Source organism: Lynx rufus, unplaced genomic scaffold (genome assembly GCF_022079265.1).
Source record: "Lynx rufus isolate CCGP_SWC_20201006 ecotype Redwood Valley unplaced genomic scaffold, mLynRuf1.p SCAF_8, whole genome shotgun sequence".
Classification (NCBI taxonomy): domain Eukaryota; kingdom Metazoa; phylum Chordata; class Mammalia; order Carnivora; family Felidae; genus Lynx; species Lynx rufus.
Genome location: NW_025814896.1, coordinates 44,766,747 through 44,789,842, shown reverse-complemented (window position 1 = coordinate 44,789,842; position 23,096 = coordinate 44,766,747). Strand labels below are relative to the sequence as shown.

At 45.0% G+C, this 23,096-nt stretch overlaps 1 protein-coding gene across 2 annotated transcripts in view; it reads right to left on the bottom strand.

The window, feature by feature from the left end:
* SLC24A3 (solute carrier family 24 member 3) overlaps nt 1-23,096 on the bottom strand; it is a 486,519-nt gene that overhangs the window by 24,766 nt on the left and 438,657 nt on the right. For both annotated transcript variants that reach the window (XM_047069242.1, XM_047069241.1), the window contains exons 10-15: nt 18,187-18,320; nt 16,099-16,259; nt 15,039-15,309; nt 7,983-8,149; nt 4,693-4,807; nt 2,931-3,043 (exon numbers count right to left, since the gene is read on the bottom strand). In XM_047069242.1, coding sequence (XP_046925198.1) covers nt 2,931-3,043; nt 4,693-4,807; nt 7,983-8,149; nt 15,039-15,309; nt 16,099-16,259; nt 18,187-18,320 — 961 coding nt within the window. The remainder of the gene's footprint in view (nt 1-2,930; nt 3,044-4,692; nt 4,808-7,982; nt 8,150-15,038; nt 15,310-16,098; nt 16,260-18,186; nt 18,321-23,096) is intronic.

Here is a 23,096-nt window from a genome sequence, read left to right as displayed (position 1 = left end):
CTTTGCTATAATAATAAACCTTGGCCACGACTAAAATCTGCTACTAAGTCCTGTAAATACTCCTGGTGAGTCACTGAACTTGTGGGTAGTCATGGGGCTCCCTAAATGCCTCCCACCCATGGGCGGTACAGTCTCTAGTTATGGAATGAAGAAGTCATGGGGATGAAAAGTACAGCATAAGAGAATATAGTCAATGCTATTGTCATAGTATTGTATGGTCATTACACTTGTGGTGAGCATAGCATGATGTATAGATTTGTCAAATCACTACTTTGTACATCTGAAACTAATGTAACATTGTGTGTCAACTATACTTAAATTAAAAAAAAAAAAAGAAAGAAACAGGGGCACCTGGGTGGTTCAGTTGGTTAAACACTGGACTTCGGCTCAGGTCATGATTGCACAGTTCGTGGATTTGAGCCCTGCATTGGGCTCTGCGCTGGCAGCTCGGAGCCTGGAGCCTGCTTCAGTTTCTGTGTCTCCCTCTCTCTCTTCTCCTCCCCTGCTTGCCCTCTCTCTCTCTTTGAAAACTAAATACACATTAAAAAAAATTTAAAAAGAAACTGTAAACAGAGGGGCCTGGGTGACCCAGTCCAGTTAAGCATCTGACTTGATTTGGGTTCAGGTCATGATCTCACAGTTCATGAGATCAAGCTCTGTGCTGGGCTCTGTGCTGACAGCATGGAGCCTGCTTAACATTCTCTCTCCCTCTCTCTCTCTCTGCCCCTCACCTTCACATGCATGCACACGGGCTCACTCTCTCTCTCTCTCAAAATAGATAAAGAAGTCTAAGGAAAAAAAGAAACACACACAAACAAAACAAAACGAAAACCAAAAACCAAACTACCTCCTACATAAGGTCTTCACCTAGGAAAACAGAACACAAATTGTCCAGAATAAGTATGCTTTCTATCTTGCACTTATATATCTTACTACCATCTGTTGACATTCTAGCACATACATCAAACTCTTGTGAATCTGGTTGATGTGAGTCTCTTCATAAGTGCCTGACTGACAACAGTGTCACTCATAAAAATCTTAGAAAGATTGTCTGGAATCCTGTGACTATCCAATTTATGATGTCCTTTCAGGGGCCAACCTGGATGACATTTCTTCAGTGTCTCTTCTACATTCATCACTTAACATGTAATAAGATGAAGCCAAGTTCAAGGGCCATGAGTGAGATAAAAACAAAGGGTGTGCAGGGATCCCATTTAGTGGTGGGGTCCAGAAAGGAATCCTGAATGAAGGGGCAATAGAGACCCCTGGAAGAAGGGACATCATTTCAAATGGGACGAGTGACAAGGTATGTGCATCTGAGGCAGAGTAGTCTTGCAGGAGGGGAAATATAGGGCATTTTCAGGGACAGTGACTCTGAGGGGTGCTAGCTTGGCTCTAAACAATGTCAGAGGTGGCAGGTAGCTTGGGAAGTATGATGTTCAGGGTACACTGTTTGGGGGCTACTGAAGAATTGGCCTTTCTTGTGGATATGTATCTGTTTACATTACAATCAGTCAAGGCTTGGTGGTCCTTATTCCTGGGCTCAAGGCCAGGAATGATTTTGAATAAGCATGACAGTCTCCAACATGCCAAGTGCATCTCTGCCTCAGGGCCTTTGCACTGACTGTTCCTTTTGCCTGGAATGCCCTGCCCTGCCCATTTCCCCATGGCTGGTTCTCTCTAGTTATTTAGATTTCATCTCCAAAAACCAGCTTCCCCCCAAGGCAATGTGGCCTCTCTCACCACATCATTACCCAATTTCACTGACAAAATAGAAGAGATCTCCACTCCTTAGAACATATTCTGCTTCTTTCCATCCCCTTATGCTTATCTTTATTCTCTGATGAAATCTCTCAGTCAACAGGTAATTTCACATGAACCAAAAACACTTTCTGTATGAATTTTTATTTCATTGCAATTGGCTGGACACACCTTCCCTAGTTGAAACGGCCATTTGTCAAACAACTTTGACGACAACCCTTGTCTGAGCCGCAGCATTTTCTGCAGGATATACAATTACTGAACAAATTTTGCAGCTAAACTAAGGTAATGCTGAGTAACACACTGAGAGAGGCACTCAGCACTGGGTTGGGTGTAAACACTTTGGAGGCATGCTACCCTTTTCTTCCTGTGTCCAGGCAAAAATCTTGAATTGTAGTTTCTCCCTCAGTCCTCAGACAGTGTCGAGGACAGTGGTGCCATCAGCAGAGGGGGAACATTTTCAAAGAATGGGAAAGAGTGCCAGACCCTCCGGGTCGCTCACCTGCAAATCTACCTGAGGTCACAATTAGCTCAGGCTTGAGAAAGAGCATGGAGGCCATCGCCTCACAGTCTGACTGTCACCAGATCCCCGACAGAGAGGGTCTATTATGTTTTGTGTCCCTTCCTTCACGAATAAAATTATTTTGCCTGTAAAACAAATACACTAGACAGGGGTTGGCAGATGATGGCCCATGGGCCAAATCTGGCCCACCTCCTGTTTTTGCATAACCCATGAGTTAAGAATGATTTTTATGCTTTTCAGTAGTTGAAAAAAATGGAAAGAATCATAGATCATGTATCATGACATATAAAAATTATATGGAATTGAAATTTCTGTTTCTATACATAAAGTTTTATTTGCACAGCCATGCTCATTCATTTACACGTTGTCTCTGGCTGCTTTCAGGCTACACAGCAGTAGGGGTGGATGGTTGTGATAGAGACTGGCCCTCAAAGCCTGACGTATCACAATCTGGCCCTTTACAGAAAAGGTTTGCCAGTTCTGTTCTTGAGTCCTGAATGTGCCCACAAGCCTGACTTTGGAAGGACTTGGATAAGAAAGAGTTCGTTTACCCCTCGATATCAGTAATACCGCATCTCCTTTGCCCTGAAAACAGTGTCCGTGTAGCCCTAGATTTAAAGAGAAATCACGGAGAAAACCCACTTACATAGGATCCATAATCCACAGCCAGGGTCTGCAGGGCCCATGGGAGACCAAGGCCAATGAGGATATCAAACACGTTGCTCCCAATGGAGTTGGACACAGCCATGTCTCCCATGCCTGCGAGGATGAGAGGTCACTTGAGTTAGAAAGGAGATCTCAGGGTAGGACAGGGAACCCCAGAGGGACTCTCCCAACCCTTTGGTCTGATAGCCAGAGACTTAGCTGGTAGGTCTGCTAGCTCATTTGCTAGGTGATTCCCTTCCCAGGCCATCACCTGTATTTTCAACAGCATATGCATTTTTAGTAGAATGGAATGGAATATGACAAGAACAGAATAGAATGAGATGCACATTCTAGTGAGCTGTTGACCTTTACTTCAAACATGACCACTGGCTAAATGGGAATGATTCCAAACACCAAATAGAGTTCCAAAGATTCTGAAACACCCTTCTAGAAAGGAATAAACTTGATAGTTCTGTTAAACCTCTCATGAGCTCACCAACCCATATATTTTAGTACCATCTCCCAACTGCTCTACCCTGTTCTCAATTCTTCTAAATAATTGAGTACTATTAAGAAAAAATAATGTGGAGTGCCGAGGTGGCTCAGTGGGTTGAGCATCTAACTCCTGATTTCTGCTCAGGTCATGATCTCATGGTTTCATGAGTTCCAGCCCCACGTTGGACTCTGCCTGCTGACAGCGTGGAGCCTGCTTGGGATTCTCTGCCTTTCTCTCTCTCTGCCCCTCCCTCGCTCATGTTCTCTCTGTCTCTGTCTCTCTCTGAATGAATGAATGAATAAATGAATGAATGAATAAATGAATGAATGAATAAATGAAATCAGCAAAATTTAGTGAGTACATCTAGAGGATACTATGCTAAGTGTTACGGCTGCACATTGTGTTTGTTGAAAACAAATGCCGTCTAGCACAAATCAGGCATATAAATTAGAGTGGTGCTAGGGAAGGGCATGGCCATCTGGAAGGGGCGTCCACCTGTGAGCTTGGTTTTGAAGGAGCGGAGGGTGGGCCATACACTGACGACTGACCTGTGGCAACCATCACCGTCAAGGGTACTGCAGCTGGGCAGACCTTACTTAGGTCATGGAGTCTGTCTTCTCTAAGCCTCAGTTTCCCTAATCCATAAAATGGGCATATGATTTTCCCTACCCCATGGAGTTGTTTAAATTAAATAAGATAACAATACCTAAACTGCTTTGCTCAGTGTGTGGCACTCAGCAAAGGTTAGCTATATTACATTTATTACTATTTTTAATAATAGAAGAATGGTAATACAACCTTCAGAAGAGGTTCTGGGTGCTACCTAGAAAACATCTCTGCCTTTCTTAAGGGTAGATCTTCTGGCTTATTTCCCTGTTCTATTGATGCCAGTTAGCTTTTTTTTTTTTAATTTTTTTTAATGTTTATTTATTTTTGAGACAGAGAGAGACAGAGCATGAATGGGGGAGGGTCAGAGAGAGAGGGAGACACAGAATCAGAAGCAGGCTCCAGGCTCTGAGCTGTCAGCACAGAGCCCGACACGGGGCTCGAACTCACGGACCATGAGATCATGACCTGAGCCGAAGTCGGACGCTTAACCGACTGAGCCACCCAGGCGCCCTGATGCCAGTTAGCTTTTTGACCAACACAGCACTGAAGTCACCCATCACCCTGGTAACTGCCATGTGGATCCCCCAAAGCTCTTCCTGCCCATAGGGAGGCCTTCCTTCCTCCCCTATCCCTGCCCCCATCTAACTGGAGGCCTCACCTTGTCTGGCCACGATGAGGCTGGCCATGCAGTCAGGCACACTGGTTCCAGCTGCCAGGAAGGTGATCCCCATGATGACATCAGGAATCCCCAGCGTGTATCCAATGATTGTGACCTGGATGAGGCAGGAAGAGGTGGTGAGCAGGGAGCCGGTGCCAGCCCGACCCACTTGTGGATCCTCTGCCTAACAGAAAAGGTTGCAGTCTGGCTAGTCTGCCCAGGGAGCAATGCCCGCTCTCTGTATCGGTGCAGAGGGCCAAGAACATTTCATGGAGCAGACCAGGACTGCAGGTCAGGGGACCAGGGTGCGGTGATGAAGCCCAAGTTTTCCAACCAAAGACTGGTGTTTTATACATGTTCCTTTCAGGCGAGGCAGCCATCTCGAGATAGGAGAAACAGTTTCTGGGAAAAGGTGATATTGGGACAGAATATTTAACCTCAGACTGGTCCTGGGAAAGAAACCCAGAATGGATGACTGCCATCCTGTGCTGGGAATTTAGGTATCTGAGTTCCGAGCTGCACAACTGGAATTCACAAGAACTTAAAGCATGGGAACAACAGCCACACTATACTCGCTTATGTTGATTGATTTAGTACTCAGACACCGTGCTAAGTGATGTTCATGAGTTTTAACTTGTTAAAGTTTCACAACAACCCTACAGGGTAGGTGCTAGATTACCTCCACTCTTCAGATGGGAAGCAGAGGCAATGCTCAAGGAACGCTGGGGACAGCCAGGCTCATCTCCACAGGCAGCACCACCATTTGCATAGAAGGGGTTAAGCCAGAAGGCAGAAACAGGTGCTACCCAGGCAGTGCCTGCATTATGCAAATGTGCCCATTCTTGGCCCCTGATTTCCAGAGGGGGGGAGGGGAAATAGGCAGGCAGTTGGAGAGGCTAGCTGTTGAGGGGCCAGTGGTAAAATGGAGGCAACTGGAAAAAGAAAGCAATTCCCGTATGTTGACCTAAGGAGAGGTCCATCCACAGGAGCGGAGATGATTAGGTCATTTCACGATGCCACCTGAGCGCCTTCACTTTCCAGAAAATTAAGAGAAATGCAAACCATGTGTTGTAAGTAGCACGCTCTCTTTTCAGCTCTACCTGGCCTCTCAGCCCCACTGTAAGAGACACGTATCCCTGACTTGGCTCCAAAGGTCACAGTTGCTCCTTCCCCATCCAAAGGTTTGGGGGATGGTAAACCGCTGGGATACCTTCTTCCTCTCAAACCAGAAAATGCACTTGATGTCCATTCAGTGCAGGACTGATTTGGGGACAGCCTTGGGGCTCTCTGTCTCCCATTCTCCAGGGAGGAAAGTGAGATGCACTTGTTCCCAGGGACCTTTTGTGAAATGGAGCTGGCCAAGCTGTGTTTCTCCCTTCTTAACCCTCAGCTAGGTCCCTGCAGGGACCGGTTTGGCTCAGTGGCATTTGGCCTGGAACAGAGCTGGGGTTCCTGCTCTTGCTAGTGTCATTATTACCAGGTTTGCGGTTTTGTCTGGAGTTTGGGGAACCGATTCTCCAGGGAGCTGGGACCAAGTCTTGTATTTCTCCTTGTGTTCTCCCTTACTCTTGGCCATTTCTCAGAACTTCTGAGAACCTCCACCAGGGTGGAAGGAAGAAAACAGGAGGGGCAACTCCAGGTCGCTTGGTAGGCTTGCAGGTTGGTGGACCTGGGAAAACCAGCTAGCACCTGGAGGTTAGGAACACCAGAACTATTCCCCAAACTCGGAACAGAGACGGCACCCAATGAATATATCAAATAAAAACATCAATGAATCCTGCATGGGGGAGAAACCCTACAAGATGTGGGTTAGAAAAAAATTATCCGCAGGGGCGCCTGGGTGGCTCAGTCAGTTAAGCATCTGACTTCAGCTCAGGTCACGATCTCGCGGTTCGTGAGTTTGAGACCCACCTTGGGCTCTGTGCTAACAGCTCAGAGCCTGAAGCCTATTTCAGATTCTCTGTCTCCCTCTTTCTGCCCCTCTTGCCTGCTCACACTCTGTCTCTGTCTCCCTCTCTCAAAAGTAAATAAACAAAAAAAAAAAATTATCTGTTGATGTTGAAGGCAAGGGATAATTTGTGAGTTAACTGTGTCAGGTTTACAAATTTGCCATGATTTCCAAAATAATCTCTTCAGAACCTTTTTTTTTTAGCCCTTGGATTTAATGTTTATTTAGTTTTGAAAGAGAGACAGAGACAGAGTAAGCGGGGGGGGGGGGCAGAGAGAGAGGGAGACACAGAATCCAAAGCAGCTCCAGGCTCTCAGATGTCAGCCCAGAGCCCGACGTGGGGCTCAGACTCACGAAATGTGAGCTCATGACCCAAGTCGAAGTTGATGCCCAACCGGCTGAGACACCTAGGCGCCCCTAGATCTTGGGTTTAATTCTCCAGAATTTACATTACAGTTCTGTCTGATGTTTGAACCAGATTAATTTAGATTTGAGCAGTTTTGTCACAGCTTTTCATCTTTGCCTAACTCTGACTGGACTAGGTTTGCTCCCCAGTTAAAAAGCAGAGTTGTAAATGGGCAATGCACTCTGGATGGTTGTGTTGCCTTGAAATGGCTTTGGGGCAGAGGCTCTTTTGAGCCCTAGCCCCACAACCAATGCCAGTCCTTGAATCATTGTTTTAGCTTCAGAAAGGACCCTTGAGTGGTCTCCGGGTCTAATGACCTTATTTACTGGTTGACAGTAAACTGAGACTCAGTTAGGGGAAGTGACTGTGACAGAGGGAATTATTACTCCCTGATTCTTCATGCCTTTCCTTCACACCCTTTGCCTTGTGGCTCTGCTGTTCTTCTGGCTAGAGTAGGCAGAGTATATTTTCCCTACTCCCATTGATGTTGGGCACAAGTCACCAGCCAAGGCCCTAGGAGGCACCTCATGTTTCCACCAGTCCTCTAGCATTCCAATGATCCATCATGAGAAGAACATTCCCCGGGTAGCCACAGGGTCCAAGGAAAATGAGCAAGCCTATGGAGTAGACATGAAACCCACCCACAGCCTGAACCAAACATAATCATGCTGTAGCTGGAAGGAGAACTGCTCGGTCGGTCAGTGCCTGCTAAGATGACTCAAACCACAGTCAACCTGTAGATATGTGAGCAGGAGAATAAATTCTTGTGGTTCTAAACCACTGAGTTTAGGGATGGTTTGTTAGGCAGTTTCCTGAGTTAATGGCTGACTGATACAGTTACTGGGCTGAAACCCCACTCCCTATTCCCCTCTGACTGGAGCACATTTTTCCCTCTAAAGAGATCTAGCAATGCTGTGGGGTCCTGAGTCTACTCACCATCCACACCATCATGTAGGAGAAGGCTGCAATCCATAACGTGGAGGAAGCAAATGTCACCATGAACCACTTTTCCCAGCGTGGCTTGTTGCAGTTGGGTACCGTGAAGTATAAGACAAAACTCAGTGGCCAGGTGAATGCCCACTTCACTGTTTCCAGTTTTCCAGCTGGGAAAATAAAAAAGGCAGAAAGCACATTAGTTAGCTTCCTCTCTCTGTTTTACCAGCCCTCCATGCTGCTTGCCCCTGACATTTACAGCCTAATTGATGGCCTGGGAAATAAGCCTTATCACGTTGTTCTTTACATAAAAGACACAAATGGCTTTCCACCAGCCATGAAACCTGGTGTTCAAAACCCAGTAGAAAAAAAAAAGGTATCCACTGCTCACCTGCTAGTTAGGCACCCAAATGACAGATATGTCACTTCTGAGCACACAGGGCTGGGAGGATGGTTTGGCAAATGGGGCCAGGTGGGAAAGGATGAGGATGATTCTCAGACACAAAGGGAGAGGAGTGTGTGGGGGTGGGGGTGAAGGTGGGGGAGGGGAGCTAGGCAGACCACCAGTCTGCCTGGGGTCTCTTCTCCCCATGATTAGATAACACAATCTTACAAGATTATAAAGTGTCAGTGGTCACAGCGCCATCTAGTGGAATTGCTCAATATTGTCTGTCAACTCACTGAAATCTTGAAAGATGGTTTGAAAGCTCTCAAAGTTGTCAAAACACTGCCTGGGGGTATCTCAAGCTGATACGAATTTGCAAATTAGTCATTGATTTCTGGCTCTCTAAATACCTGCTTTCAGGGATGAGGTGATGGATTGGCCAGTGATGACCTGATCCTATCGTCTCTGTGTTGTCTGAGCTCTGTGTTTCAGGCATACCCATAAATGCTTATTTTGGTGACTCTATTTCCATGAGTTCCTTGTCGTCTCAGATTTGACAACCATATCAGGTCTCATTTGGCCTTTATTACAATCCTGCTTAAGGGGTAATACCTCTGGTAAGAAATGCATATACTCCCTGCTCCAATGGAGATAAAAGAACATTTCCACCTTCCAGAAAGTTCCCTGAGTCTCTTTCCAGTCAATCCTCCACCCTCTGCCACCATAGATTAGTTTTTCCTGTTGTCCACCTTCAAATAAAGAAAATCACATGGTGCATGATTTTAGTCAACTTTTTTTTGAGATTCATTCGTGTGTCAGGAATTCATTCCACTTAGATTGCTGTATAGTCTTATTATACACAACTTATTATCCATCCTCCTGTGGATGGGACTTTGGGGTTGTTGCCAGTTTTGAAGTATTACAACTAACGTGGCCATGAGCATTCCTGTATACTTTTTTTGGTGGGCATGTTTTTATCTCTCTTTGGTTGAAGACCCAGGAGTAGAACTGCTGAGTCACAGGGTGGGTGTTTTTTCTAACTTTGTTAAGAAACTGTTGAGAAGTCTTCCAAAAATGATCGTCCCATTTTATACTCCCACCAGAGTTAAGGAGGTATTTTTAAAATGACACTTTGAACAGTGATTAATAAACTGCTAAATGAAATTTATTTCGTAATTTTATAACGGTATCCAGCACTTTCCCAGTTCGCTGCTACGAGATGGGAACAAATGCCACAGACACCAGGGACTGTTTGGCTGGATTTCAAAGCAAGAAAGCTGTCGGGGGATTTTTGTGAACATTTTTACAAATGCTGTAGAATCCAGAACATAGTCAGACCCTTGGATCCCAAAGGCATCCTGGAGTCCTGCGTGCTGCTAAATCCTGTGATGTAGGGATGTCAGTTACGCATCTCGGGCTCTGGGGACCCCCTCACTGGCCTTCCAGTCTTCCTGAGGCCCCTGCACAGACAGACTTGGTCCAATTTAAATACACACACCCCATCAAAGTTATAAAGAAATACAGCAATGGGAAGGGGAATGACTGCCATCTGGCTCTTTGTCATCCTTCAGAAATTCTTCAGAAAATTAAACAAAAAAAGAAATCGGAACTTATGACTGCAGGAGCTTAGAAAATGATATTAAGTAAAGCTGGAAGCAGTACATGTTAGGACCAATGAATTTTGAGTTTTCTTCTCTCAGCTGCTTTAGAAAGTTCTGACTTGACTCTGGTTAGGGCCTTATATCTAGAAAAGAGTCTTCTGTTTCATGATATAGATGCTTTCTGCGAGTTATGGCTCCACTGCAACAACAAACATACAGCAGAAATTCAATCAGTATGGGGAACCTGGGTGGCTCAGTCGGTTAAGCATCCGACTTCTGCTCAGGTCATGATCTTGTGGTTTGTGAGTTCGAGCCCTGCATCGGGCTCTGTGCTGACAGCTCAGAGCCTGGAGCCTGCTTCGGATTCTGTGTCTCCCTCTCTCTCTGCCCCATCCACCGCTCACGTTCTCTCTCTGTCTCTCAAAAATGAATAAACATTAAAAAAATTTTTTAAAATTCAATCAGTATAATCTGGAATGTAATGTAACAAATACAGCTCCTTCAGCAAACCAAGTGATACAGAAATGTGCTTTTTAAGTGATTTTGAGGAACTGCAGCAGCAAATAAGGAACATTCCTATATTTTGGTGTGTTCTTTTTCCTGTGGAAGTGTGTTTACCTACATTCACATATAAACGTTTCTATTTCTGTTAGTCAATGGTAAGGCTTTCTTCATGCAAGGATAAGAATATATGTTCAACTTATACTCTGCATAGGTGTATATGATTTACATATATGCCATATGAATTTAACCTCTATGTATATTATATGCACATATAAACACAGTGATGCATGTGCATATTTTAGCTAGCTTAAGTTTCCATTTCTAAATAAAGAGGTAAAAATGGTTTCCTTTCCTCTCTGAGTCAACAGTATTTCTGGATATTTCCCCATCTTTTCTTCCATTGCTATGTGATCCAAAGAGAGTGCCCTGGGGACAGGTTTATTCCTTCATTTAACGAATATTCATTGAATGCTCCTCTGCCAGTGTGCACCAGGTGCTGCTTCAGGTTTTAAGGATACAGCCATGAATGAAGAAAACAAAACTCTCTGTGCATGAACCCGATGTACCAGTGATCATGTGATTTCTCGGAAGTCAGCCAGCAACTGAGAGATGAAGCCAGGGGACATGAAGCGGGGCCTCTGAGCATTACAGTATCCCTTTGAGTGTGACTTGCCTCTAAAAAGCAAAGGACCTGTTCTTAAGTTATACTCCTTATTGAGTTTTTAAAGAAGCTTAATTCTATTGAGAAGAAAAAGTCATTGCTCATTATCATAGGCCTAGATTAAATATATCAATTTGTTCTAACTATACAGGCAATAAAAATGTTTTAGAATGGAAAATCTAGAAAAATTTAAACAATAATTCCACCTAGGATAAACATACTCATATTTTGGCATACTTCTATTGAGTCTTTTTTTCTGTGGAAGTATGTTTGCCTATGTAAACATTTCTATTTCTGACAGTCAATAGTAAGAATTTCTTCATGCAACAGATATGAATATATGTGCAATTTACATGTATATATATGCACATACATATATACTGTGCATAGGTGTATATAAAAACATACATACGATATGAGCTTAGCCTATACACATATTATACACACATATAAAAACAGGTATGTTAATATCTGTGCATATATAAGCATAAAACAGTATACAGATTTATATAGTATATGAATAAACATGTTAGACGTATACATTATATCAACATGTGCACACTGCACATATATGCACATGCTTATATTCATGCATGCCCATGTATGTGCACATATATGCATACACAATGTATGTGTGCACATGTACATACATCATAGATATGCCTGTATTTACATACTTCTACATAATTTCTTATTATTTTTTTTTAAATGTTTACTTATTATTGAGAGACAGAGAGACATAGAACGTGAGCAGGGGAGGAGCAGAGAGAGGGGGAGACACAGAACCTAAAGCAAGCTCCAGGCTCTGAGCTGTCAGCACAGAGCCCGACATGGGGCTCGAACCCACAAACTGTGAGATCATGACCTGAGCCGAAGTCGGTTGTCTAACCAACTGAGCCACCCAGGTGCCCCTCTACATAATTTCTTAAATACTAATTATACTCATTATAATCAAATTCTGGAGAGAAGAAAGCCCTACAGCTGTGACAGGAACAAAGACAGCCCATGCCCCTGCAAGATTACTGTGAGAAGGAGAAATGTCCTCATTGTGTGGCCAGACCTTTTTCAGGCCAAAGGAACTTAGTGCAGAGGAACTGGATGTTCCTAGACTGAGTCCTCCCAGCTCCTCGAGTGGCCTCTGTTGGCCACTGCTTGAAGGGGTCTCCCTGCCCAAGGAAGGGCCTGCTGGACACTCAGATCAAAGTTCGTGAGTCCGGGAATGGGGTTTGGACTCAGTTGGTGGAAAGGGACAGAGGATCATAATTGGACGAACCCACTCTCCGTTTCAAAGTCAGAACCTGGCTCTGAATGAGGCTCCCCTAAGGCTCAGGGGAGCTGTAAAGATCAGCCATGTGAGGGTGCTACTCCCTCACTGGCTCAGGTGTGGCCCACAGACAAGCGGCACCAGTGTCACCTGGGGGCTTGTTATAAATGCAGAATCTTGGGCCTCCCACCAGACCTTCGGAATCAGAGCCATTTTATCAAGGATGCCCAAGGTGAAGACCTTGGATTCCATTTCATGTCTTGGTAGCTCGGGCAGGGGGTGGGGGGGAGAGGGGTGGGGGCGGTGAGTAGGAAGGCCCAGGAATGAAGCAGAGATCCTGAGGAGTGGCAGGACCACGCACAGCATCCTTTCTCCTCTCATGCCTGTGCTTCCAAAGGATGTGGAGGCCCCGAAGTGGGCTTCCCGAGCCCTTGTCTACAGCCACATCTCTTAATGTACGAGGAGACAAGATGGATGATGTAGCTGGAAGCCCCAGGCCTCCTCATCTGTAACAAACCTGAGATGAGAAGGGAAGGTGAGCAACAGTTACAAGGTACCTTGAAACCTCAAGGGTTGGCCTGGCATTTATCCCATTCAGGTTAGAAACACAAACAAGTGATCCGAAGGGGGCCCCTTTGTCCTACTAAGTAACGAGGCTCAGTTGCGGAAGCCACACGTCGGTGTCACACACGTATCTTTAGTGTGAGGTAGAGGGGTGTACTTGGGGCTTCTGGGAGGCCGACATGGCCCCTTACAGAGCATTAATCAGTGAAAGACTTTAGCAAAAGTTATTTTTAGAGCTTGGTTGTGGGCTGCCAGTGGTGAACTCTGAAAGCAAAGGCCAGGCTAGACAGAATTTGAGATGTAGGCCCCCAAGAGTCTATGCCCTGACTCTCAGAACCTGTGAAGGGGGGCTGAGCTACCAGTTCCATGACTATGCTATACTATGTAGCAGAGCTGACCTCCTCACGGGGAGGTTATATAGTTGGGCCTGATCTAGGCCCCTCAAAATCTGAAGGGGAGGGCCAAGATATTAGAAGCGTGAGAAGCACCCAAAGCACCATTGCTAATTTGAAGAACACAGGCCCTCAAGGGCAGTGGGCAACCCCCAGCTGACAGCCAGCAAGGAAAGAGGACAGCCTTACAACCACAAGGAACCAGATTTTGCCAACAGTCTGCATGTGTCTGGGAATGATTGTCCCCAGGGCTTCTGGGAAGGACTAAGTCCCGTCTGCACCTCTAATATGGCCTTCGGAGCCTCTGAAACCCAGCCACACTGTTTTAAGCCACTAAATTTGTGGTGATTTGTTATGCAGCAATAGAAAATGGACATAAAAGTTCATAAGGGAGAAATAGAGGGGACTGGTCACTTCATCCTTAAAATGCTTTTGTACTGGCTGATAGGGAAGAAGGTTGCCAAGAAATATAGCCAAAGGTGGCAAAATGGGTAATGAGCCAGTATACTTTTTTTCAGTCAAGATAACCTTCTAACAAGTAATGATTTAACTCTGGCTGGGCAGTTGGGGACTTTGGGATATAGGATCTGAGTGAACAGTGTCTAGTTAATTTTGGTAAACATTTGATGAGGCTGAGATCTGAGGAGCCTTGAGGGGGCACAGGAGGGCACCTCTGGTCCAAGTTCAACTTGATGTCCCCTCACATCTGAAAATAACACAGAACTCTGAGACTCCACACCCACATGCTACCATTAAATGGCCTTTCAAGTGGGTCAAGCAATCCTTCCAGAATTCAGTCCTCCTGGAAATTCAAACATCCTGGAGAAGTTGCACACATTAATTAAGCCTCACAGATTTGACCAGGGCACTCTTTCCTAAAGCAGCCAGAAGTTTCTGGAAGGTCTGGCAAATAGGTAGAATTCTTTGGGCTTGGTCCACCCATTCCAATAATGGGTGGGGTAGGAGGACAAGGTCTCTGGAATAGCCAAGTCATTGTTGGGTAGCAGTCAGGAGAGGACAACTGCCTTGGTGGCTGGGGTCCTGGAAACTATACATGCCTTGCTCCTCCCCTTCAAGGTACCAGGGAGATTCCCGCTACCAGTGTGACTGTATGAGATTCAGCTGGGGATGGGATGCTTTTGCTAGGTCTGTATCTTGGTGGTATTTTAGGTCATGGGAAAGGAGAAACCTGTAGGGGGGTGGGTGAGGGGTAGGAAGTGAGCAGAAGAACAAAAGCCAACTGGGAAGGCTGCACATGCTCCCCTAGACTGGCCTTGGCAGGACAGCTCCCCCAGCCAAATGTAACGGGATGGGTGAAGGTGGGTGAAGAGCTTCTTCCCTTGAGTACCAAGCTGTCTCCCCAACATGGGTTGTGAGAATTTCCTCCTTAGCACCAAAAGGTCCCACAGAGCAGCTAAGAGAAGATCTTTCTCCATGAAGTGTCGACAAATTTTACATTTTGTCAAAGAACCCACATTTCAGCTAATGATCATGTGTCACCATCTTGTTCATCTCTGAACCCTCTAAAACAGAGTCTTGCCCATGGTAGAAGTTAATATAAATATTTCTATATTCATGTATAGAGATAGTTCTTTGAATTGGATGGCAAAAAGATCATCAAAGTCAAGGACATGTACTCAGTGCCCAAAAATAGCTCCCGATCCCAGCCCACACATAGGTCCTCTTACAGGGGAGGTCGAATGGTGTGTATGGTCCTTCATCATCATCTTCATCCTCCTCTTCCTCTTCATCATTCTCGTTGTTGTCATTGTCCTCATTCTCATTCTCTGTCTCGTTACCAGCCTCAGCAACAACATCATCCCTCCGAGTCCCATTCACACCTCTGTCTGGGCCACTGCTGGGCCCTGTCCCATTCTCCACGGTGTGCTTAATTGGGATTTTGATGGCCACCTCAGATTCTCCATTGGCGTAGGCCCTACTGTTTATGAGTCTTTGCCTCTGGAAAGAGAAAGTCACATTCTTACCACAGTCAGAGGGAATGTAGATCCTTACAACTAGGACACCAGCTATTAGGACCTTTTTCAGGCTGTGACAGGGAGATGCTTCCAGAAGACTCTTCAGTGAAGTCTTCAGGGATTCTTCAAAGTAATAAGCAACTCAGACAACCTCCTTCTGGGAGGAAGGATTCACATGTTATGACCCACAGGAGTTTGCAAATCCCTTTAGAGAAAATCTCCTCTTTCTCCAATGTGCCCTTCATTTCTGTCAGCGTTCTCAATTCCCTGGGCACTGCACTATTATCTTTCTTCTTTGGACTGTAGGAATCACTTGGTCCATATATAAGAAAGCCACAAAAATGTGTCTGGACTAGTGTATCAATATGGCTGCCACTCCAGAGAAAGGGTTACACAGGAGAATTCAGGTCAGAGACTACATTACTTTAAAGTAACTAGGCAACCTTGATTTAGCAACTGCTTCTGTGCAAGTTCACATCAAAGGGTTTAACCCATATGAAAGATGAAAAGAAAAAGGTAGGTAGAGGGGATAAGAAAGTTTTTCTGTATGACTGGGAGCCTGATCATATCTTTCAACACGTGGACACGTGGAGAGAAGAGCAAGAAATAGGATGTACAGCTGGTTCCATCAGCAAAGATGTTGGGAAATATCTGAGGAATATTATTGTGTTCAATGTTGAGTTTGGTATTTCTGTTTTCAGAACAAGAAATGTCCTCCCCTTCCCAAAGTCTCCCACCCTGCTCAGTGGCTAATGCAGTGTTTCCCAGATACCTCATTGATCAACATGCGACTGGCCATGGAGAGTCGGGTCTTGGGGGGGAAGTGGCTGGTGATCATGATTCGAAGTCCAGCCTCAGAGAAAGAAAGCTGGTGAGGGTAGGCTGACAGCAGCTCATCTACCATGATCACTGACGCTTTGCGGTGGAAATTGGCTAGGGAAATTAAAAACACAAAGTAAAGAAAACATTGAGGCTAGGAGCAGGAAGGAGATATTTATTTAGACTTCTTTCCCTTCGTTTTCTCCCCTTTCCTCCCCTCCTCCTCCCTCCCTCCTATCTACTCACTTATACATCCATCCATCATCCATCCATCCATCCATCCTCTCATCCACCCCTCTATCATTCCTTCATCTACCCAATCGTCCATTTATCCATCCATCCATCTACCCACCTGCCCATCCTCCCATCTACCTTTCCTCCCTCCCTCCCTCCCTTCCTTCCTTTTTTCCTTCCTTGCATCCATCCAACCATCCAACCACCCGGCCATCTATCCAAGGAAGGCTGTAGTGGGCAAAATTTAGAGAAGAGTCAAACTCTTCTTTCCATAAGGCTCTTTGATATAGCTTATTTGAAATGTCTTGAAACAATTTAAGCATCATTCACTGGCACAGTAAGAATGAGTGATAACCTAAGAGAATTCTTTTGTGTCTTCAAAGGATTTTTCTCCCTGGGCACAGGAAAGATCCCAATAAGATTTAGTAACCCTTTCTGCCTTTCAAATGTCAACAATGTTCAATGTTCTGAGCTGTTAAAAGCTGCAGAACTGACTTTAATGTCCAGTGGAGGGCTTAGTGGAGGAACAAGAACACTGCTGTAGCCCAGCCTACGAGCAGGGCTGACAAACAGGCGTAGGTGGCTGAGCTGGCCACATTACAGAGGCCCAAGGTCCAGTGGGACCCAAATTGGTACACAAGATTTGCTGACAGGCCTGATAAAAAAGTTTCACCAAGGCCCAAGTTCCCTCTCCATGAATGTGCAATCCGAGCACACAGCTCACAGGTACCTGGACGTACACTCTCCTGGTCCTCACTCCTGTTTTCCAAGCCACTAAACCATCAAATGATCTCTTGAAACACTGACTAATAGGAGGTAGCTCTTTTTGGTTCCCTAAGAGTATTCCTTTTATGGTTAAAAACTCTCCGGAAGAGATTAAATTCTGATGTGGGATGGCACTGAATACTCTAAAGTCTTTGGTTAAACATAAGTAGAGAAGTGTGTCACATAATCGATTTTCAAATTCAAATAATTACCCACAGATTTCAAACTCAGACATATATTTGAAAATAACATAGATTTTCTAATTTCTTTTTTGTTTTTCCTACAAAGCAACCATATGGGACCAAGCAGAAATAAACCCACACATTTTTGGAGGAAGTTAAAAGAAATTAAGTGAAAAACAAAACACATTCTAAGGCAAATGTAAATGACAATTTTCTATGTTCCTCTAAGAAAGAATATTATTAGGGAGCACTATCTTAGTTCTTTTAGTATATCAACTGCTTAATGAGAATGAGAATCTATTGACTACAAGAATTACTTTGTAAAAAAAAGGGGAGGGAGTAATTTACCATGTCATTTTCAGCTTGGAAACTGAGGTAATGTGGACTGAAAGTGAATTTGGATATAGTAATACACTAACAACAATTATCGCAAATGGAATATTTTACATATTTTATCTCCTCTACTCGATAAAAGGTTATCCCCGTTTGGGAGAAGAGAAAATTGAGGCCCACTTGCTTCATGGTTATACAGCCAAATTGTGACAGTCAATACCTCAAACCACCCTCTCTCCCCAGTCTTCTCTCCTATATGGTCCTGTCCTAATTCTCCCTCCCCCTTGTCACTCCCAGCAAATGTTTTGCTCAAGAACTTCAGGAAACCTTCCCAGGCAGCTCATCACCAGGTATGACTGCCCCAGGATGTAGCCAAAGGGAGGCGGGGGGGGGGGGTGGTGGTGGGGGGACCAGACCCTTCTCTCCTTTGGTCTGCTCTGGGACAGGCAGCATCCGGCCAACCCAGCCATGGTGCCCCAGGCAGCCTCCCAGCGCTCCTTCCTTGGACCCAGGCTCCACGCGGTTACCTTTCTTGAGTAGCACCACAGTTGCGTCACAATTGCTGCTGTCATCGATTTCTGCATTGTTGGCTAAGCCGTTGACCATGTTTCCAGTACCTTTCGTTCTCCTTTCGAAGCACTGATGGATGCAAGCGTTATATCTGAACAAAGTAATGAGCAGAAGGAGTCTGTCAGCGTTTGCTGCTGCCCCATTTCCCATCCCCCATCCAGTGTTGTGCGCAGCTCCCAGTCTAGGTGTGTTATTGTCATTGTTATTATTTTGTCCTCCCGTTTTCCCTGCAGAAAATGCACCCTGTCCTATTTTCCAATTTAAGGATCTATGGTAAATGAAAATAAAACCAACATTACATAAATAAATAGAGACCCACTGCTTTCTTTGCAGCCTCTTCAAGGTCAATGGAGGCACCCCAGGATTGAGGTCCCCTGCTTGCAGTCTGTGTGTGGAAGGGTCGCCATGAGGCTCAGTGGGATGGGCAAGGTCTACCTTCTTTTGGCCGTGTCTCCAGGACCCACTGCTGCAGGGACCTGCTCAGTGGGGGGAAGGAGGAAGGAGCAGGTGTCACATCCACGCTGCTACCCAGTGTGTCACAGGCTGGCTGGCACTCTAGGTCTCTGTCTGTGTTTGGTTTTCTAAAATCACAGGTTGGGATCCTGTGAATCTCTTGTTAATGCTGTATTAGGGGGCCTGGGTGGCTCAGTCGGTTAAGCATCCGATTTTGGCTCAGGTCATAATCTCATGGTTTGTGAGTTTGAGCCCCGCCTTAGGCTCTGTGCTGACAGCTCAGAGCCTGGAGCCCGCTTCGGATTCTGTGTCTCCCTCTCTCACTTCCCCTCCCCCGCTCACTCTCTGTCCCCCCCCCTCAAAAATAAATAAACATAAAAAAAAAATTTAATGCTGTGCTATAATTCCAGGTCTGATGGGCTGCTGGCTTCATAGAAAAAATTCTGGGCTATGATCCTTAGAATGACTGAGTGAAAACATTGTGCAGTTCATCTTACATGTGTGTTAAAAAAGGAAGAAGCTTATTCAAATTCCTAGCACGTTTTTGGCAGGTAAATGTTCTGGTCCCTTTATCTTTAGTATTAGAAGACCTCACCCCCCTTACCAAAGAGGAATCCTAGAAAACTCTTGGGGAAAGGGAGGGGGCATTGTTCCCAGGGTGTTGTAGGCCACTGCTGCTTTTTGCCCCGCTCGAAGACCTAAAGGCCTTGGTGGCTTATTGACCATGGGACAACCCACTGAGGTGTCTCTCCAGCTTGATCTCTGGCCTCCCAGAGGAACTGCAGCCAGGCATGGCAACTCTAAATTGCCAGCTGGCAGGCCACTCAAGCTGTATTTCCTCACACAAGCTTCTCTTCCACGCCCTTTTTGCTGCTGCAGACAGGAGGCTCTGTGGAGTACTCTTCACTGAACCTATGCTTCAGTCAGAGCAGCACTGGGTGGCTGGGCCCACTGGGATATGAGAGCTATCGTGGAATAGATGGAGGGACCCTCTGTGGCTGGACAGCCCCTTCCTGTACTCCCTGGGAGTTGCGGTTCACCCTCCATTGTGTGAGGGAGAGAACATAAAACTAGTCAAAGGTAATGGTGGTTTCTGTGAAAAGGGAACCGGGCAGGCCAATCCTAGAGCACTCTTTATAAGAGGTGGAGAACAGAACCAGAACATCACTATTTTGCAAACCTAAAGAAATGATGGAGCCAGATCCTGAGCATCAGTGGCTGCCAAAACCACAGACAGGAGACATCAATGTGCCTGTTGATGGCAGAATTCACCACCACTTGGGACACAGTCTACCTTGAACTGGATTGATGGCTGGCATATAGGAAACACAGAGGTCAGAAGAACAGGATGCACCATAGCCCCGGATGTAACCAACAACTTCCAAACTACGGGAGACTATGTAGCTAATAATCCAACTTTGTCGAAGAATAAATTGCAAGGAAAAAAAAAAACAGATGGGGGATTTGTAGATTAAAAGTTGGAGCAACTCGGGGCACCTGGGTGGCTCAGTTGGTTAAGCACTTGATTTGGGCTCAGGTCATGATCTTGTGGTTTGTGAGTTTGAGCCCCGCATCAGGCTCTGTGCTGACAGCTCAGAGCCTGGAGCCTGCTTCAGATTCTGTGTCTCCCCCTCTCTCTGCCCCTCCCATGCTTATGCTCTGTCTCTCTCTGTCTCTAATAAATGAACATTAAAAAAAATTAAAAAGAAAAAAAGGGGCACGTGGGTGGCTCAGTTGATTGGGCGGCCGACTTCACCTCAGGTCATGATCTCACGATCTGTGAATTCGAGCCTTGTGTCTGGCTCTGTGCTGACAGCTCGGAGCCTGGAGCCTGCTTCAGATTCTGTGTCTCCCTCTCTCTCTGCCCCTCCCCTGTGCATACTCTATTTCTCTCTCTCTTTCTCTTTCTCTCTCTCTCTCAAAAAAAAAAATAAACATCAAAAAAAATTTTTTAAGTTGAAACAACCAATTATAACAAGTGACATTTATTTGGATTCTGATTTTAAAAAGATTTATGAGATTAAAAGAAAAATGTAAGAAATAACATTCATGAGATCATTAAAAGTTTGAACACAGATTTGGTATTAAATACACTAAAGAAGTAGCACACACTTTCGGGTCTGATAATGACACGGTGGTTGTGTGAAAAGTGAGTCCTTTTAGAGATGTGTACTGAAATTTTTATAGATGAACTGGTATGCTGTCTGGGGCTTCAAATCATGTGGAGGGAAGGAAGTGGATAGGGGTGTGGGCTGCTGGCCATCAGGGCTGGTGATGAGCATGGGGAGTTTGTTATACTATTCTGTTGGCTTTTGTAAATATTCAAATTCTTCTTAATGAAAAGGTCTTCCCACTTTATAAACTCAAGAAGAATATCTTGTCCTACTGATAGAGCTATGGGGGAGAGGCAGTATTTCTGTCATCTTGACTCAGAATCCATAGATATACCAACTTGCAGTGCAACTGTATGTTACACATTTATTTGGATTTGGATAACAAGGTAATAACACTACATGTAGTATTGTTACGAGAGCTTTCTTGAAACCAGATATCGGTTAATAACTTAACTATGCTGTCACATTTCATCCTTACAAACAACCTTTGTGGTAGGAGGCATTATGAATCCTGTTTTGGAAGAGAAGAAACAGATTCAAGATGGCTGAATGACTTGGCCGAGGTCTTACTGCTGTGACCAGACAGAGCTGAATGTGACACCCTTGTTCTCAACCACCAAACTACACTGCCTCACCTGGGGGCCAAATCCCAAGAAGGAACCCAGATATACAGAAATCAGTCCTCACTAAGGCCAAGTATGTCTCATGCTCCCTTAAGATCTTTGTCTACTTGGCCAAACTAAAATTGCTTTTTGACCTTCACACAGAATTTTTAAAGTCATCCACCCAGGAGGCAGCTGACAACTCTAATATATGCTGTTTTTAACTGATGCTACTCAGTTTTATATTTTTAATTGAATGTTTTAAATTTTGTGCCTGCACCCTGAAGCTATTTTATTGTGGAGCGTGCAATTTTATAAATCAGATTTTATAAAACCCAATGATTAAAGCCTCTGATTGCGGATGGGGATAGCTAAAGAGCAGAGATTTCAATTTAGAACTTGGGACCAGAATTTATGCAGAAAATTCTGTGAGCACAGTAGCTGCCATTCCCCATTTTATTTGCATCCTGCTGGTTTGAGCAGCTGGAAGGTTGGTAAAGTTGAGGCATCAGCAGAAACACACCTCATTAGCTTTCACATTGGGCATAGTTTGGGGGCGAGGAGAGAAATTGTTCACAGTGTTATCTTAATGTACACAAGCCCTGCCAGCAACTCATGGGCTTTACGATGGTTCAGTAGAGGGGTGCAGTGGTCACACTATGCATGCTAGCAAAATTCCTCAACCTTCCTTCCCTTTAGACCTGCTCTGCTGTGAGCCTTCCTTATTCTGTGAAGCCCCTAGTGAATGCACAATGGGACAAACTGTCATCTAAATTCAGATTCAAAACCCAAGATCAATGTTGGGCACAGAGTAGTAACTCAGTCAATTCTTCTGGAATAACTGACTGATTCACCTTTTCAAAGGGGAAGAAAAGGACGCTTGACTCTTTGGGAACTCGAACTTAGAGCCTCAAAAAGTTAAAAAAAAAAAAGGGAGTGAAATAACCAATTTAAAAAACACTGAAGAAGATGTGTGCATTATTGAGGCCTCCTCATAGTGTCCCTGATTCCCTAATGGTTTTGCTATTTAAGAGAAAGAGGAGCAAGATGCTTTCAAAGACTTTTCTTCTGAGGTCTAGAAACTCTGGAAGGCCTGTGGGCCAACTCTGGTTTTGGGGGGAGCCCATTTAATCGGTATTTTTAAATGGAAGGTGATGAGTCGTAAAAGCACCTGATTCTTTGTCAGTTACCCCATGGTAACTCCATACCAGGATACACTAGAAATATGCTCTTCTAGTAACAAGACCCGGGTATCAGGACAGCTCCAGAGGTGAAGGCTGGACGCCATATTGAGTGGACTGACAGCAGATCGCTTACAGCCCACACTGAACATCAGCTAAGCCTGTTCCTACCTTTACTCTTAATGTGACGTTTGCCAATGGCCAGACTGATTTCTCCAAACACATCTCTCAGACACTAGTGGCCAGAATTAATTTTTGTCAGACCTCAACAGGAAAGACAACTTGACATGTCAAATTCTAGACTGCTACCTGATGTGTCCAAACTGGAAATTTCTGAACGTGTTCTACTTTCATGCCCCCTGAGAAGTAGCCACATATGCTGGGGGAAGTATGGGTTAATTTAGAATGAAAGAAACAGTTCCCAGGGGGTCCAGCAGCTGCAGCATGAAGTGTCTCTGCATTATTTATAAACTCCTCATCTCAATGGTACTTGGCAAAAAGATGAACCAGCAGGTTC